Raw genomic sequence first — 18660 nt, 5'->3', positions numbered from 1 at the left:
GTCCCTTGACCTCTGACCTGAAGATATGTGAATGAAAATGGGTTCTATGGGTACCCACGAGTCTACACTTTACAGACATGCCCACTTTATGATAATCACATGCAGTTTGGGGCAAGTCATAGTCAAGTCAGCACACTGACACACTGACAGCTGTTGTTGCCTGTTGGGCTGCAGTTTAGCATATTTTTATGCTAAATGACTGTGAGGGTTTCTGGACAATATTTGTCATTGTTTTTTGTTGTTAATTGATTTCCAATAATAAATATATACATTTGCATAAAGCAGCATATTTGTCCACTCATGTTGATAAGAGTATTAAATACTTAACAAAATCTCCCTTAAAGGTACATTTTGAACAGATGAAAAAATGTGATTCATCTGCGATTAATCATGACAATCATGCGGTTAATCGCGATTGAATATTTTAAGCGATTGACAGCCCTAATCATTTTAAATAATTTGAGCATCACCAATGACATTCAGTTCACCTGCTTTGTTTCGGGTTAGCAGCAGAAGTCTCAGGGCAGAGATCACAAATCCCACATCATCTCCAGGGCTAAACACCACAAGGGTTAAGTGAGAAAATCTTTCTTCTTATAATCTCGTGATCTCGGTGAACTGACCCCTTAACATCTCTGCTTGGAGAGGCTGGTCTCTGCTAAACTTCAGCAAGGGCACTGAATGTGAAAACTGTCCTCATCAAGGACACCCACCATCTGTTACAGGCCTCATTTGTAGCCCGCAGCACCAACACCCTCGGATTCATCCTGACACATTTGAATTATTTTCTTTCCAGTTTCTGTTTTTATTTTCACATGCTTTGCACAAATAGGAATCTGAATACATATTATTGTTTATTTTTTAAAACATAATTGAACGCTTTCTCACCCCCTAAATGTGAACCAGCAGTCCAAACACTGAAGCAGTTCAACCCCTCCCTCCTCTGATGCTACTGTTGACAGTCTCGCAGCTGTTAGCATATCATTTTTCTGTCCAGATATAGACTGTAGTAGTGACGTTTTAACCTTTGCCTTAAATCAAGCTTGCTCAGGCAAGGGATTGCTTATTCGCCACCCCTTTAAAAACGGCACCCACCTCTTACCTCTGCGTTATGTTTGAGCATTCATCCTCTAACCTCCCATGACGGTGCATGAAGGAGCAGCGTGCGTTTTCATTTTGGTTTGATTACCAAAGCGAATGAGTAATTTAAATTTTTTATTTAAGTGGAAGGCTAGAAAGTTTGTTGGTTCGTCAAAGGCGTCCTTGTACCTGTACATAGTCGTTTAGTTAAAGGAAGCTGCTTACACACCGTGTGCAGGCAGCTTTGTTTCTCTGGATGTCCTAGGCGTTTGTCGGTGCACAGCTCCATACATTTCACCATTTTAAAACCAGTCATCCCTCAGTTGGTTGTTTTTAACTGCGACAAATTCAACATTGGCTGCTGCAGTACATGAGTGGATCCCTTCCAGTGTTACATTTCCTAATCCAAACAATGGTAGCAAGACATGGAGGGGATATTACGTATCGTGTTCTCCCCCCCCCCCCCTTCCGTGCCACCTGTAGTGTTAATCATACATTTCGTTTTAGTTGTTCACTCCTCAGCAGCATTATGTTGTGTACTTCCTCTCTCTGTAGAACCATCTCAACCCAGACAGATTTCATGCAAGCCTTAATAGACAGTGCTGCTTCATTTTTTGTGTGAAAAGGTAGAAGCTAACTGAGCCCCCCCCCCCCCCCTGTGGTAGAGAAGGATTGAAAGTTGGAAAAAAACGTCCTCCGGTTTAGCAAAGCAAGTTGCTGGGATTAGTTGCCAAGCAGCTTGTTCTAAAGTTTTAACATTAATAATTAAAAAAGAAATGAGAATAGTTAGTCTGCTCTCAAGCACAAGGAGCTCTGTTCAAGTTTTTTTTTTTTTACAAGAAGATACTTTGAGTTGCTTCACCTCAAATATTTGTTAAAAGCTTTAGTATGTTGGCTTTTCCTCAAGAGATCTGATCAGATACCAACGCAGTCCAACTCATCCTGTCATTCAGTAAAAAATCATATTCCAAAGCAGAAAGGATGCTGAGAAGTAATTTGGAAAAAAAAGTTTTTACACTGGATGTTTTTTCTATTCAGTAAAGAAATCTAACTGTCACTTGTGGTTGTTGTTTTTTCTCCAATGGAATCAAATAACATTACAAAATTGACACCACTTAATTACCTTTTTTTTTAAATCTCAAAGATAATTGAGTTAGTGGCACCTCTTGCATCAGCTTTTGTTTTGTTTTCTAAGGCTATTTTTATGTTTTCTTCGATTAAAACACTTGAGAATATTAAAGGATTTAATCACAAAGCAACTCTTACTCTTTTGACTTATTTGGATTTGTGTGAGTTTCTCTGTTTTGCACAGCAGTTCAGATACAATTATAGCTCGGCATGATTCCAGGCGCAGAAGTAGCTGAATCCACACAAAATATGCTTCAACCGTTTCCTCCCTGCATCTTTTTCTCATCCATCATCGGAACCATTTTCGCAGAGGCACATTTACATCCTTCCTCCTTCATTCACATCCACAATTTTCCATTAAGATAAGAGTGAGACTGTGTAAACTGCAAATATGTACATAAGGTAAATGATGAATGTCACATTCACTGTCAGAAATTGTAGAGATGTACGTAGCTGTTCTCTTGCAGTAGACCTTTTGAATGACGCATTAACCAATTGTCCGTCGAACATCCTGAGGACATTTTGGATATATATAGTCGCAGGACGTGTGACAGGATTGTTGAGAGACTGTATAAATATGTACATAATGTAAATGATGAGTATGATGTTCACTTTTAGAAATGGCAGCGATGCTCCTCTGTTCTTTTGCAATAGTTCTTTTGAATGACGGGCCTTGGCGTTCAGGCTGCAACCAAATGTACCACTGATGGAAAAAAGCTACAGCAGAAAAAGATTTAAACTGAGCAGGCCTCCGGAGGGTGTAGTTTCTGAAATTATCTGCAAAAGGTTATACCTGACACCAGCTCACCTTTCAGGTTTGGAGCTGTAAATGCCTTCAGTGATGCCTCTCTTCTAATTAAAGCCACAGACAGAAGGCCGTAGTCATGCACAGATGATGCTTACAAAGCATTTTTCCAACTTTGTAATTAATCATGGTTTTTCTTACTGTAGTCGGTTACTTTTTGCATGATGTGCACTATTGCACAGTCACTGAATCGAGTTAATTCTGACTCAGGGACTCTTTTTACAGATTGGCAATGCAACAGCTGTGGCATTAACTCTGAATTTGAACCTGAATAAAAAGGCTTTTCTGAGGAAGCTGAAAAAGTGTGATTCGTGCTTTTGTTAACGCTGTACTTGCTGTTCAAATATCGTGACTTCTTTTCTTTAAAGGTGCAGTGTTTGGCAGGATTTGGCGGCATCTAGGGGTGAAGTTGCAGATTGCAACCAGCTAAAACTTCTCCCGTGTGTCAAGCGTGTAGGAGAAGTACGGTGGCCGAAAACGCGAATGGCCCTCTCTAGAGCCGGTGTTTGGTTTGTCCGTTCTGGGCTACTGTAGAAACATGGCTGCTGGCTCCGTGAAGAGGACCCGCTCCGCATATAGATATAAAAGGCTCATTGTAAGGTAACGAAAACACAACTCTTATTTCAGGTGATTATACACTAAAGAAAACATACTTACTAATATTATATTCAATTTCTGTCAATAGATCCCCCTAAATGCTACACACTGTTCCTTTAAAGCCCCGGAAAACTTAGTTTCAAGTCACAAGTTTTTCTATAAAATATCAAATATGCATGACTAAAATTTTGGGAAAAACCTGTTTCACACCAAGCACGGATTTTCGTCCGAAAAATTTGCATAGAAATTTATAAAAGCTGATTTTGTGGGTTCTTATGAATGCTTGCACACCCCTGCAGAACATTCGAGCGGGGGAAAAAAATATTCAGACAGACCTCGATTCCAGCAGATTTCCGCCTGCGGAACTATATCTTTGACTAACGAAATCTTTTCTTACAACCGATCGCAGTCATTCTGCATAATAATTAGCCATGTTCTGCTCATTGCAATGTGTATTGTGTATATTGTCAGAGTAATTGGCCTTGGAACGACTGGCGTTTGTTTTCGGGGTGAGGAACTGTCGAACAAATCAAATAATGTATATTGCCAAGAAGTGAAAGTCAATTGTTCTTTCTATTGCAACATAAAAGCCAAGCAGCAAAGCTACGCTTCCGCCATTTTGGACTGAAAGTGACTTACGGACGCCAGTAAAACATCCGCCTAAAAAGTGCCGTACAAAAGTAAAACTAGATTGTATGTATTAATATGTATTCTATTGTCATATTTTATTGAAATTGCCTGTGATGAACAATAAAATACTATAAATATAATAAGCGTTTTCAGTCCAAAATGGTGGCAAAATGTCCTTTTTCAGTCCAATGGGACATCAGACTGCAGGTCGGCCATTTATGGAGGATAAAGGGTAAGAGTGCCCTCCGCTGGCTGTTTACTGTCTGCAACACAAAACACTGCTCAGTGAATAAGATTCAAAAGACAAAATGTAATATAGTATCTTTATGTTATATAGTATTGTTTCACTGTTTGTGATAATTACATCTGATATCTATAGAAAGATTATATGTGGTTATAGAGTTATATGACTGGTTGGGTTGGCAGGACTTTGACCACTTATCAGACAGAAGGCTGAGTCAAACATTAAAGCGCAGGTGTACATTGAGGACTAACAATGTGGTATTTGAAGACATATTTGACAGAATAAAAGATGGAAGAAAGGATTTCAGTGGGCTGCAGAGGACAGACACGGAAAGGTAGGATGTTGAATTTACACTTAATAGAGTATAAATAGTAATCATTGTGTCTTTTTGACAGTTATATCACAGTTATATAGCTTTATGGTCGTCAAAGAAGAGCGAACAAGAACACAGACCTGACTAAATGATCTCACAGTAAGGTCTATGTCTAGTTGCTGTCTTGGAGCTTTCCTCAGCAGATAAAGTATGCCCTGTTGTCATGTTCAAATTTCCAGTTTTTCTGAGACTTCTCATCCATGCTGGTTTACAAGTTGAGACTGAAAGTTCATTCTTGACCTTTGAAAACAACAAAACAATCTGCTGTTCTGGAGCTTTCAATTGTATCACACAATCCTCATCAACTACTGTTTCCAAGGTCCAGAATGAACTTTCAATTTTCAAAATGAATTAGAAATTGTTTCCAAAGTCCTTCCAAGTTTTTAGATATTTTAATAAATCTTTATTTATTTAATGTATATTTAAGAAGCTCTATTTTTGCTTTTATTTATTTATACTATGATATGATGACATATTTGCATGCGGCTGAATAATCTTGTCTTCTGCCAGGGGTCAAACACCGTCTTCAGGAGCTGAGGATTGTCCTCTTGGGGCACGACTGGCTGCAAAAGAGTTTGACAGGAAACGCCATCCTCGGCCGACAGATGTTTGATACCAGCAGAGACGTGAAGATGTGTGTTAGGAGACAGGGTGTTCTCGACGACAGCCGTACAGTTGTTATCGTCAACAGCCCTGAAAGGTGGATCCACTACTCTGTCCGAGACCCCGGCCTGGTGAACGACAACATGGCAACCTGCATGTCCGTGTGCCCGCCAGGACCTCATGCCTTCCTCATGGTCATACCCATCAGCCCTCACCGAGGCAGGGAATGGACAGTCGAGGGACCTCTTGAGCTGCTTAACGACACGGTGTGGAGAAACACTCTGGTACTATTCACCAGATGTGAGAGACTGAGAGGGTCGTCCGTAGAGGGCTACACTGCAAGACGCAGGTGTCTCAAAGCGGTTTTGGAGAGTTGTGGACACAGATACCACCTTTTAGACACGAGCGTTTGGGGAGAAGATGATGATGTTCAGGTTGCAGAACTTTTGGAGAAGATTGATGCAATGGTTGCAGGAAACCTAAAGGCAGGAGGAGTTGGTTATGTGACTACGAATGAGGAAGTCTCTAGAATAACTGGGAGGGAAAGGAAAGATGTAGAAGAGAGGGCGATTCTAAGACGAACGAATGTGCAGACGGCCAGAAACACACTCCGATATCTAATGGGTAAGCTTCAATTAATCAATCAATCAAAAGTTTTATAATAACACTGGATCAAATTACTGTGTAATGTGAAAAGAGTCTTTCTGATCAACTCGTTGTGATGAACCTTCAAAGAATTATCACCTGACTGCAGTTCCCCTCAGCTTTACAAAGCTTTTTAGCTTCTTTCAGCTCATTGTTTTGATTTTCTGGCCTGCAAATTTACTGTTTTGATTCACTTTCACTGCTCTAAGAGTGTAGCTTTTGCAAAAAAGGCAGATAGAGAGCGAGATATCTCTCTCAGTAGTTGGTGGGGACCAAAAACTGAGCTAAAAAAATAAATGGTGGTAATACATCATACTGTGTTGCGTTCTCAGCTTGTTTTTGCTGCCCCACAGTGGCCAAAACTCAGTTAATGCAGGTAAAGTTACAGTTAGATATACTCTCAAACTTAATAATTGTATGGTTCTACCAAGTAATATCAAATAACATAAGTTTCTTAAAGGGCCAGTGTGTAGGATTTAGGGGGATCTATTAGCAGAAATGGAATTATTATATTCATAACTATGTTTTTTGTTAGCTTAGAATGAGCTGCTTATATCTACAAAGGGAGCGGGTCCTCTTCACGGAGTCCGCAATCTTGCTCCGCCATGAATAGCCCAGAACGGACAAACCAAACACCAACTCTAGAGAGGGACATTTGTGTTTTTACGTTACCTGAAGGCCACCGTAGTTTCTCCGACACGCTTGGAAAGGGAGGGGTGAGCGGAGGGGTATTCAGTTATCTGCAACCTCAACGCTAGATGCCACTAAATTCTACACACTGGTCCTTTAAAACAAAGCTTACCCCTTTTGAAAGAGTTCGAGTTCCCCTTACCTTTCCTAACCGCCATTTTTCAAAGTGCATCCAAACATGAGATTATTCCAAGATAATATCGTAGCCTAAATCCTGCATTTGTTTTTTTTAAATCCAGGAGAATCTCCTCCGATCTCAACGCTTCGAGTTCTCATCGTGGGACCAAAGCAGGTTGGGAAGAGCTCGGCTGGAAATGCCATTCTCGGAGAGGAAGTGTTTCCTGCTGCACTTCCGACACCACAGTGCACCGAGAGACGCGGTGACGTTCACAAGAAGCGTGTCACTGTGGTCGAGGCTCCCGGCTGGTATGGGAGATACTGCTCAGAGGAAACTCCACCGGAGGTACAACAGCACATTACCCACAGTGCATCTCTGTGTCCCCACGCTGTCCTGGTGGTCGTACGCAGCGATGAAACGTTCACTGAAACGGACCGGTTGAAAGCGGAGGAACACTTGAGCTTGCTTGGAGCTTGTGGGTGGACGCGAGTCATCGTGTTGTTCACTTGGGGAGACAAACTGGGAGTCACTCCCATCGAGGAGCACATCGAGAGATGGCCCGCTCTTCAGTGGTTGGTGGACAAATGTGGAAACAGATATCATGTTTTCGATAACTCAAACAAGGTCGGAGACATTCAGGTTAGAGAACTGCTGGCGAAGATTGAGGAAACGGAGGTGGGGAATGATACCGGACTGTTGTTGCGTAGTTTTATGAAACTCCATGAAAGCAACAGGAAACTGGATCAAAGTTCCCAAAAGAAAGCAAAACAGCTCAAGAAGGCGAGGAGGGACAACGATCTGCTGAGGCAAGCAGCCGAGGAGAAGGAGAGAATAGTAGAGGACATGATTAAAACAGCTGAAGAGAAAGAAGAGCAGATTGAAGCTCTGAAAGCGGCGAGGGAGTCAGAAGAGAGGGAAAAGAAAGACTATGAAGAAGAGATTGGCAAAAGATTAGTGGAGGCTGAGCGGGAGAACAACCAGCTCAAACAAGTCATGATGGGGAAAGACAGACTGACAACAAGCCTGAGTGAAAGATGTGCTGTGAAAGATGATGTGATTAAAGCTACAAAGCAAAGCAGTGAGCTGGAAAAGGAAGTGCTCGAGGAAAGAGTGAAGGAACAAGAGCAAGAGACGGCAGCCTTTAAGAAAAAGTGTGAGAAGAAAGATAAAGAGATGGATCAGATGATGATGAATCACAAAAGAGAAGCAGAAGAGCTTCAAGAGACAATTGAACAGCTCAAGAGAGAAAATGAAGATACAAAGAAGGTGTTGAAGGCCACAATCGAAGGGATGCAGAGGCACTATCAGGGAAAAGAAACTGAAACGAAAACTGTGCATTTTAACAAAAGTTACCACCACAGGAAGACAATGACGGACCTCGAGTCATTAGAGGAGCTCGCCCGACAACAAAAATGGGCGTTCACGGTGCCATTGAGCCACTATGGAGACACTACTAAAACCAGTGAGTACAACCTCATCAGCAGCACAGATCCTGAGTGAAATGATCCTGAGTCTGGTGTAAATATTTAAGTAAATGTCACTAACCTCTTTAAGTTACAGAGAGAGAACAGAAAAGGCTGGTAGTGTTGGACAATGACATCATGCTACATGAGAAGGTGAGTGACAGGGCGTACATTCATCGGGCTCCACCCACTGTACCCATAGCGTCCAGTAGAGGAACGAACGAACCTTAGAACGAAGGTTACAATAGTGTAACCCTAGTTATATAAGCACAGGCGGAGCCCTCTACCAAGGGGGCCCTATTGCTCCCACGCTGCTCGCTGAAGGGGTCCGCACATATTTGGGTAGGTACATCCTGATTGGTCAGCTATGCTTATACTAATTTTGAGTGGGTGAATGCATGCTCGTGATTGGAGGAGAGCATTACCCATAGTGTCCAGTAGAGGGCTCCGCCTGTGCTTGTAGAACTATGGTTACAATATTGTAGCCTTCGTTTTCTGAAGCCAGGAGTTACCACTAATTTAACCATATTGATAAAACTGTGTGTTCTGGAGTGTTTCATCCCTTTGCACATCACAAAGATGTTTCCTCTGGGGAACGTGAATGTATCCAGCAAATTATAGACTGCTTTTCAAATCTTGACGTACTCTATACGGGATTGGAAATTTTGGACCAACTGGTGCTACAGAAAATGTCATATTTTAATCATGTGTAAGATACGGTGCACTTGATATTGCTGAATGTTGGTAGCCTGCTATACTAATAGAGTGATTCTTATTGGGTTCATAGAGAGAGACTGCTAACCAAGTGTGGCAACTTGAGGCTGACTGGACTCCGTCGTTGCTGAGGGCAGGAGGCGTTGCGCTGGGAGCTGCATTTGGGGCCCTTACTGGCTCCTCAAGGGTGGCTACAGGGATGACTACCAGGTCAGCTGTTGGGGCTGCAGCTGGGGCTCTAGTGGGCAGCTTACTGGTCCAAAGAGCCAGGCTTCAGCAGGGGAAAATGAAGTCGGACACCAAAGGCAAGTGAGTATCTAGGAGACGTGAGATGCCTTTTGAGTCACCATGGAAATAAAACTCCTGGGATAAGACCTATGATGGATGGGGAGCGGATTTCAGTGTGAATCCATAAGTTATTTCTCAATCAAGCAAGGTCTGTTCTTGTCCACATCATGTCTGATCAAACTAAATAAATGAAAACATCTGTGTGGATGTTTATTCTTTAAATGTAATTAGGTTGAAATGATTCTAAACCTTTAAAGCAGCAGTAGGCAAGAATGGAGCAAATATGATTAAAACAAATATTTTTATAAAACGGTCACTATATCCTGACAGTAGTGCAGTTTATCTGAAAAAAATCACGTGTCCTGTGGTGTCCTCCAGTGCTCCTAATGGCTACTGCAAGATTTCACAGAGGAAAACAACCAATCAGAGCCGAGCTGGAGCCTACCGTCTCTGAGCAGCTGTCAATCACTCACGAACTCCGATCAAAGGGTCAAACTAGGCAGCGCAGATCAAATATGAATCAATATTCTGTTACTGTACTATCCTCAAATATTTTCAGAAACATCTTGTACACTACAAGATGTTTCTGAAAATATTTGAGGCGAGAAATAGATATTACAGTAACAGAATATTGATTCATATTTGATTAGCGCTGCCTAGTTTGACCGTTTGATCTGAGTATGCGAGTGATTGACAGCTGCCTCCGTTGAATGAACGCTCAATAGGAACGCTCTCTCTCTCTGAAATGACCTGTGATTGGCCAAACTCTCCTGTCAGAGGCTAGATTTTCTAAAGCCTGAAAACAGAGCCATGAGGAGGTGCAGGAGTCTAGTTTTCTCTCAAAACACTTGAATTACAATATGCTGAAAGGTTATTATGGAATTTTTGCTCAATGATGACAAAAACATTCTGCCTACTGCAGGTTTAAGGTGTAGCTTTACTTGGAATATTTGCATGAATGAAGATAAATATACTCATTCAGCCCGTGAAAGCAGTTGTATAATGTGGCTTCAGAGGAGCTTTGTCTCAGTAAATAACTCTGATAGTCATCAAGATTCAGCTGGTGTGAAAATGTAAAGGCTGCTTTATGCTATGATGTAAATATTCTATTAATTACATTTACAATGAGGCCCAAACAAAAGCTATCATGTTTAAGACAACGATTTCTTTTTTAATCTTCTACACAGAGAATACATCTTCTGATATGTGTAAGAAAGGTGTGTGTATGTTATGATATGATGAAGTGCAACACATTTTTTTGCTTACAAAACACTAATTGCATTACAAGGGCAAAACAAAAAATGTATATTCATTAAATATAGCATACAAATCAAATGATCAAAATTGATAAATTAAACGCTTTGTTAGTAAGCATATATTGAGGCCTTCAGTCCTCATAAACACAAACTGGGTCATTCTGCAGACATTTTCAGGAAAACATAACATATCTTGCAAATACATTGAAATTTTCTTAGTCACATTAAATGTAACTGCCTCATTGGGGACGGAATCCACATCTTAGCTTCTGTCAGATGCCATATATACATCATAACATTACATACATTGCATTACTTCCATCTATGAGGGAACAATGTTTATCTGTATTGTCCCTGTTAAATAAAAAAAATTAAGAATACATAAATTAAAGTTGAATTTTAATGGAAGAGGTCATTTTTGTTTCAAAATACACTAAACTTAAAATTCTGTTTCGTATTTTGGTCAGTTTAAATCCATATATTAGAGGATATATGAAAGGAGGAATAAGCAGAAACTCTATAGCGATGAAGTTTTGAACACTTTGAGGTATATCTCTGGAGCCAAATCGTATATACATCAAATCAAAACCTTTTGCAACTGCGAAAGTGCTTAAAGAGGCAAAATGGGGCACACATGTCTGCATAAACTTTACCCTGTCATCTTTGGACCGCACACAAGTTCTAATAATATGCATATAAGTCCAAACTGTGAAAACACCATTAGACACATAAATGAGAATTGTAATATACGCAGCAACACTGTTTGAAAGTGTGTTATTGTCAGAGCAAGCAAGTTTAACAATCACCCAATTCGCACAAAACAGTCTCTCAATGTTTGTACCGCATAATGTTAATGTTGATGTCAGCAGAACATTGAAGGAGCAAACGCAGAAAGGTGTTAGCCAGGAGAAACATATCAGCCCAGAGAGCCTCCTCTTAGTCATGATAGAAAGGTAGTGAAGTGGTCGACATATAGCCAGATATCTGTCGTAAGCCATAACTGCTAGAATGGATAAATCACAGCAAGCAAATGAGTACATGACAAAAGCCTGTAAAAGACATCCTTCATATGAGATTTGGGGAGAAGAAGACAACAGATCTATGAGGAATTTGGGGTAGAAACCTGCAGTCCCATAAAGTCCATTCATGAAAAAACTGCACAATAAGATGTACATGGGTTCATGCAGGTTTTCATCGAAGATGATGATCATAATGACGGTGATATTAAAAAACTAAATCAGACAGTAATACAGTAAAGTTAATGAGAAAAGAGTCGCTCTGTAATTATGTGTCTCGTTTAACCCTGATAAAATGAAACTTCTTACAACAGAAACATTATCCATGATCAGATACCTAATTTTCCCACCTGTGTCTTTACATTTCCCAGAGTCATGGCACGAATGATAACAGAGTACGAGGTTATACTGTGCTGTAGCTACACACCCATCAGAGTCTGTTCTCCCTCTACACCTTCTATTATAACAGCTTCGGCGACAACAACAATTCAACTGGGAATTCAAACTCAAAGTTACACAACGAAGTTAATGTAGAAGTGATTACCAATATAGTAGCAATATTGCTTAGAGCAGATTAATAACCAATCATTAATTAGTATCAAAATACGTATCTATAATTAATAACTCAAAATAAAAATCATAAACCCATTGATTGTCATCAAATGTGAAGGAGAGTGATGACACTCAGCTTCAGATTTCACGCACAATTAGTTTTAATATCAAAATTCAACCTTATATCCAATTTAATTATTCAATTTAGGATGCCACCCAGTTTTGGAAAAACTTCAAAATCTGATATTAATCAATTGAGTCTCTTAATCTGATGGCTGCTACGGAGTTCTTGGGCGTAGTGAACAGTGATTTGAGTTGTTTTATATACACACAAATCAAGTAATGTTCTAAGCATGTTTAACAAAATTAATCAATTTATGTTTGTTGTTTTTGTAATACACCATGTAGATTAAAAACAAATATCGAAATCTAAAATTAATATATTTCTATTTACGATCTCTGGGGATGTATAATATGCATATATAGTAATAATCCATATGTAGGCTGGCAAGATCTTGCCAAGTGATTAATATAAAGGGAAGGTTTCGATCTACAGCTTCTAATTATTTTAACTTGCTTTGATTTAATTTATGTCAACAACTTCCTGTTATTAGAACATATGTTAGCAAATCACAATACATCAATTCAAGTACATATTAATTTGCATTAAATGTCATTTTCATTTGGTCTTATTCACATGTAGATATGAATGTAGATAGGCGTAAAACGAGGAGGAGGTCAGAACGGGTAATAGTTTTGTTGTGTTTCTCATCTGTGAGCTTTGAGTTTAACCACAGCACTAAGAGCCTCGGCACTTTAGTGCCCTGAGGTCAGGTAACAGCTTTCAAGAATTACGGGAATAACTTAATTATCCTTTTTATCTTTCAATATTATTATAGAGGCATCAGTATTATATTGAGACTGTTATGTAACCAGTTTAAAGTTCCGCATTGTGTAACTTCGAGTCATTAAAGGAGCTTGGCCGACAACCAAAATGGCGTTCACGGTGCCATTGAGCCACTCTGGAGACACTGCTAAACCCAGTGAGTACAACCTCATCAGCAGCATAGATCCTGAGTGAAATGATCCTGATTCTGGTGTAATTATTTAAGTAAATGTCACTAACCTCTTTTAAGTTACAAAGACAGAACAGAAAAGGCTGGTAGTGTTGGACAATGACATCATGGTGCATGAGAAGGTGAGTGAAAATGGTTGTTTTCAACATTTTTGCAAAATAATTATTGAGCCCAAACAGATAAAATAATTCTTGATGAAAACCATATTATGGGATGAAGGCAATACAGGTAACCTCGGTGAAAAACCTTTATAGTTATGTCAAAAAGCTCTTTATTAATGTCAACTGGAGCAGTTAGTTTTTTGGAGCCAGTCTCATCTGGAGTTACTACTGATTTAATCATATTGATAAAACTGGGTGTTTCCTCCCTTTGCACATCACAAGGAGTCAGACACCAACAGCAGGTGAGTATCTACCATGGGACATGAGTTGCCTTTTGAGTCACCATAGACATCAAATTAAAAAAATAATATATTATAGTAATTACATTCACAATGAAACCCCCAAAAAAGCTCCATATTTAAGACAACAGTTTATTTATTAATCTTCTACACAGAAAAAAAATCTTCCGATATGCATAAGAGGTGTGTGTGTGTGTTAGGGATGTCACGGTACCAGAAATCTAGTAGTCGATACCAATACCAGTGAATTTCTACGATTCTCGATACCCAATTCCATACCACGGTAGAAAAAAAACAACAACAATAAATCCCATGTAATTCAACACGCACTCTTTTAATAAAAACATTTGAACATTACAAAAAACAGAGGCATGTAGCCTTTAAGTAATAAATAAAAAGAATTGACCCATTTTGTTCATTTTGGCGTATCAGCGGCATGCTATCAATCGATAGTCAGACCAGATGCATTCACGGTCAGTATGTAGTGTCCGTCAGCTCAGAGTAGCAGGAGCAGGAGGCAGAGGATTTATTGTCGAAGCGAAAAGCAAACGCAACTATTTGGCAATATTTCACGTTTAATCCCAATGCTATAAGAGAACCATAACATTAATGAGTTAATCGCCAAGAGGTGGATGGAGCCGTCACAGCTGGTGTGCACGGAGCAGCGGCGCCAGGTAGACCCCCGCAGCACAAGCGCTACTGGAGAGGCCAGACACACCGCCACCCGACGGTACAGATCAGAGTCAGCGCTCTGCACATGTTGACATCATCTTTTCTTGTAAAATGTCCGGTGTAATCGGTAACACCGGTGTTGTCACAAGTTTGTTAAACGGTAGGAAAATTTTCCTCACTGTCACATCAATACCAATGACAATTACAGGCATCGTACGGTACCGTCGGTAATGTAGAAAAAAAGTACCGTCACTTTTTTTGAATTTTGCATCGACTTGGTACCGAAGTATCGGTTCTTGTGACATCCCTAGTGTGTGTATGTTATGATATGATGTAATGCAACTAATTTCTTGGCTTACAAAACACTAATTACGTTACAAGAGCAGAACAAAACACATATATTCATTCACATTACATATAGCATACAAATCAAATTATCTAAATTGATAAATTAAACGCTTTGTTAGTAAGCATATATTGAGGCCTGCAGTCCTCATAAACACAATCTGGGACATTCTGCAGACATTTTCAGGAAAACATCATAACATATCTTGAAGCAAATACATAGAATTTGTCTTTTTCACATTAAATTAAATTGTTTAAAAAACAAAAAACATCACATCTGTTGCATTACTTACTCCTATGAAACCATGTTTATCTGTATTGTCCCTGTTAAATAAAATAAAATAAGAATACATAAATTAGAGTTGACATTTAATGGAAGAGGTCATTTTTCTTTCAACATACACTAAACCTAAAATTCTGTTTCGTATTTTGGTCAGTTTAAATCCATATATTAGAGGATTCATCATAGGAGGAATAAGCAGAAATTCTATAGCGATGAAGTTTTGAAGGCTTTGAGGTAAATCTGTGGAGCCAAGTCGCATATACATCAAATCAAAAACTATTACAACGAGGAATGTGCTTAAAGAGACTAAATGGGGCACACATGTCTGCATAAACTTTACCCTGTCGTCTTTGGACCGCACACAAGTTCTAATAATATGCATATAAGTCCAAATAGTGAAAAACCCGTGAAGCACATAAATGATAATGGTTGCATATGAGAGGATATCACTTGAAACACTGTCAGAGCAAGCAAGTTTAACAATTATCCAGTTCGCACAAAACAGTTTCTGAATTTTTGAACCACATAACCTCAGTGTAGATGTCACAAAAATACTGATGGAGAAAATGCAGAAAGGTGTTAGCCAGGAGAAACATATCAGCCCAGAGAGCCTCCTCTTAGTCATGATAGAAAGGTAGTGAAGTGGTCGACATATAGCCAGATATCTGTCGTAAGCCATGACTGCTAGAATGGATAATTCACAGCAAGCAAATGAGTACATGACAAAAGCCTGTAAAAGACATCCTTCATATGAGATTTGGGGAGAAGAAGACAACAGATCTACGAGGAATTTGGGGTAGAAACCTGTGGTCCCATAAAGTCCATTCATGCAAAAACTGCACAATAAGATGTACATGGGTTCATGCAGGTTTTCATCGAAGATGATGATCATAATGACGGTGATATTGGCAAACAAAATCAGACAGTAATACAGTAAAGTGATTGAAAAGATAGCGATTCTGTAATTCATTGTTTCGTTTATCCCTGAGAGAGTGAAAACTCTTACAACAGAAACATTATCCATGATTAGAAGGCAAATTTTCACAGTTTTGAAATCTTAAAATTTGTACCTGTCCAGTGTTTGCAGCATACATTAGGTGGTTACAGAGTAAGGGGTTGGGTATTAAGGTGCTGTCTGCTCTGACTCTGGTTTCCCTCCACACCATCTATTTATAACAGCTTTGACAACACAACAGTTGGGAATTCAAACTCTGTTCCAGTAACACCTGTGGAGAAGTAATTAACTATACCATGACTTTTTTAAATTTTTTCGACATACTATATTATGACTTTTTACGAAATGCGATACTATGACTTTTACATATTTTATATACTATGCTATGACTTTTTTTCTACATGCTATACCATGACTTTTTTTTTTTAATTTTGACATGCTATACTATGGCTTTTTTTCGACATACTTTACAATTACTTTTTAATTTTTTCGACATACTATTATTGACTTTTTAAATTTTTCTACATACTATACAATGACTTTTTTTTTTTTTACAAAAATTCGACATACTACACTATGATTTTTTTTCGACATACTAAACTGTGACTTTTTTTTGACATACTATACTATGACTTTTTAATATTTTCGACATACTATCTTATAATATTTTAATTTTTTTGACAAATTATACTGTGACTTTTTTCCATGAAATTTTCGACATACTATACTATGACTTTTTTTCAAAATAAAATTTGACATACTATCCTATGACTTTATTTTTGTGAAATGTTACAACATATTGTACTATGACTTTTTTCATGACATTTTTTGACATACTATACTTTGAACTTTTTTCATGATTATTTCGACATATTTATCGCTTTATGACATGAGAAACATACGTTTACATTATCAAGCAACTGTGAACTAAAAACAAAAATCTGGTATTCTCTCTAGGTTGCATGGTAAAGAGGAGGTTGTGTTGCTCAGGCTCTATCTCTTTGGCGAAGCCGGGAAGCTGCTTGACATCCTCCTGGATCCATCTTCTCATACATTATATGTATTGAATTTTGTCACATGGATTGTTTATGTTGTCGGACTTTTTCCATGAAATTTTTCGACATGCTATACTATGACTTTTTTTCAAAATAAAATTCGACATACTATCCTATGACTATTTTTTTCGTGAAATCTTTCGACATACTATACTTTGACTTTTTTCCATGAAATTTTCGACATACTATACTATGACTTTTTTTCGTGACATAGTCAAAGTTGACTTCTTTTCATGACATTTTTCGACATACTAAACTATGACTTTTTCTCATCAAATCTTTCGTCATACTATACTATGACTCTTTCTCATGAAATTTTTCGACATACTATACTATGACTCTTTTTTTTTTTTTAAATTGCCATTTTCAAAGGGGACCCTTGACTTCTGACCTCATGATATGTGACTGAAAATGGGTTCTGTGGGTACCCACGAGTCTCCCCTTTACAGACATTCCCACTTTATGATAATCATACAGTATTTAGTTTTGGGCAAACCATGCATTTCTTTTTAATGCAATATAAATTTGTTATTTTTGCCTATTCTAAAAATGGTGTGTTTGAATATTTCTGCACACTGGGGTCCCTAAACAGTCTTGGAATTGCATAAATTGGATATAACTGTAAAGCCAAGACTCTTGTGGATCCCCAAATTGATGTCTTAATGTGGTATTGTGTAGGGATTATTGATCATTTTTATCAATTCTCGAAAGGTAAAAGACTCATTAAATTTAGCACTAAATCTGTGTAACAAATGATATCAACCCAAATATTGCTGCAACAACTTATGAGACATGATAGAGCGTGGGAATGGCCATCATATACTTCGATCATAATGTTCTAAGCTCTTATACACTTAATTGCTGAGCTGCATCTCAAATTAAACCAGCTTTCAGACCATGTACACCACTTCTATGTGACATATACTGTTGACCTGCTATTTCCCCCTAAAGACCACCTCCACCCCCCTGAGAAAGACAAAAATAGGTCTATTGTGGGTCTCAGAGGGTTAAAGACATTGTGGAAAATTCACAGAAGCATTTGTCAACATAAAAAAATGTATGCAACAACTCAAAAAACAGCTGATTGGTTTGCACATGATTAGCTACTACTATGCTGAGTAATGTAATATGATAAACTGGGAGTAAATCAAATTAAAAATAGTGTGTTCGAGATCTACAGGCATGCAAATATTGTAACTCACCCATCTCCAGATTACAAAAGCCTGAAAGTAGCATTGAATGTCTCATCTTGAGTTAAAAAATATAGAGGTGGTGTTTGATTTAAGCAAACATTTAGTATTGTTTGCTGCAATATACTCAACAGAGATTTAAAGATGTTGACTACTTGTGCACATTTTCGCAGGGAGAGGCTTTAGATGAATTTAAAACTAAAAACTCCATTTCCACATTTCCAAACTAATTACAGCGACCAAGCTATAACAATACAGTTTTAATTTCAATATGTTGAAGTATTAGACGTCATGTCAACCTGCAGCTAATGGGATAAGAAGATTATAACACATATGTTGTACCTGCAATGAAGTTACACAGGTAGACCCCTTTGAAATAATGAATTTGAAAAAGATCGGGACACAAAAAAGAAATACATTTTAATAATGGAGTACTAGCCATCATGACATGTATGTCATGTATATACATAGCTCATAGATTC

The 18660-nt window shown here is 38.5% G+C and overlaps 2 protein-coding genes and 1 pseudogene across 2 annotated transcripts; 1 reads left to right on the top strand and 2 right to left on the bottom strand.

The window, feature by feature from the left end:
* The first annotated feature begins 4772 nt into the window (after positions 1-4772).
* Positions 4773-9742, top strand: LOC141781942 (uncharacterized). The gene is made up of 5 exons (XM_074657941.1): positions 4773-4818; positions 5368-6084; positions 7035-8375; positions 8468-8529; positions 9164-9742. Exons 1-5 carry the CDS (start codon positions 4773-4775, stop codon positions 9401-9403), a joined length of 2406 nt encoding a protein of 801 aa, XP_074514042.1. The 3' UTR covers positions 9404-9742.
* Positions 9743-10673: 931 nt separating this feature from the next.
* Positions 10674-12405, bottom strand: LOC141782167 (olfactory receptor 4B13-like; annotated as a pseudogene).
* Positions 12406-12648: 243 nt separating this feature from the next.
* LOC141782166 (olfactory receptor 6C1-like) lies at positions 12649-17307 on the bottom strand. The gene has a single exon (XM_074658222.1). The coding sequence runs from the start codon at positions 16000-16002 to the stop codon at positions 15052-15054; it is 951 nt and encodes a 316-aa protein (XP_074514323.1). The 5' UTR covers positions 16003-17307; the 3' UTR covers positions 12649-15051.
* Between the last annotated feature and the right edge of the window lie 1353 nt (positions 17308-18660).

Source organism: Sebastes fasciatus, chromosome 14 (assembly GCF_043250625.1).
Source record: "Sebastes fasciatus isolate fSebFas1 chromosome 14, fSebFas1.pri, whole genome shotgun sequence".
In the NCBI taxonomy this organism is placed as follows: domain Eukaryota; kingdom Metazoa; phylum Chordata; class Actinopteri; order Perciformes; family Sebastidae; genus Sebastes; species Sebastes fasciatus.
Note: the sequence above shows the minus strand (reverse complement) of the source record. Positions and strands in the feature narration are given on the sequence as shown.

Excerpts from the sequence above, each read along its gene's own strand:
- LOC141781942 (XM_074657941.1), top strand. The coding sequence starts at position 4,773 with ATGGAAGAAAGGATTTCAGTGGGCTGCAGAGGACAGACACGGAAAG. Across the intron at positions 4,819-5,367 it reads CAGAGGACAGACACGGAAAG|GGGTCAAACACCGTCTTCAG; the intron begins GTAGGATGTTGA and ends GTCTTCTGCCAG. Across the intron at positions 8,530-9,163 it reads ACATCATGCTACATGAGAAG|AGAGAGACTGCTAACCAAGT; the intron begins GTGAGTGACAGG and ends TTGGGTTCATAG.
- LOC141782166 (XM_074658222.1), bottom strand. The coding sequence starts at position 16,002 with ATGGATAATGTTTCTGTTGTAAGAGTTTTCACTCTCTCAGGGATAAAC.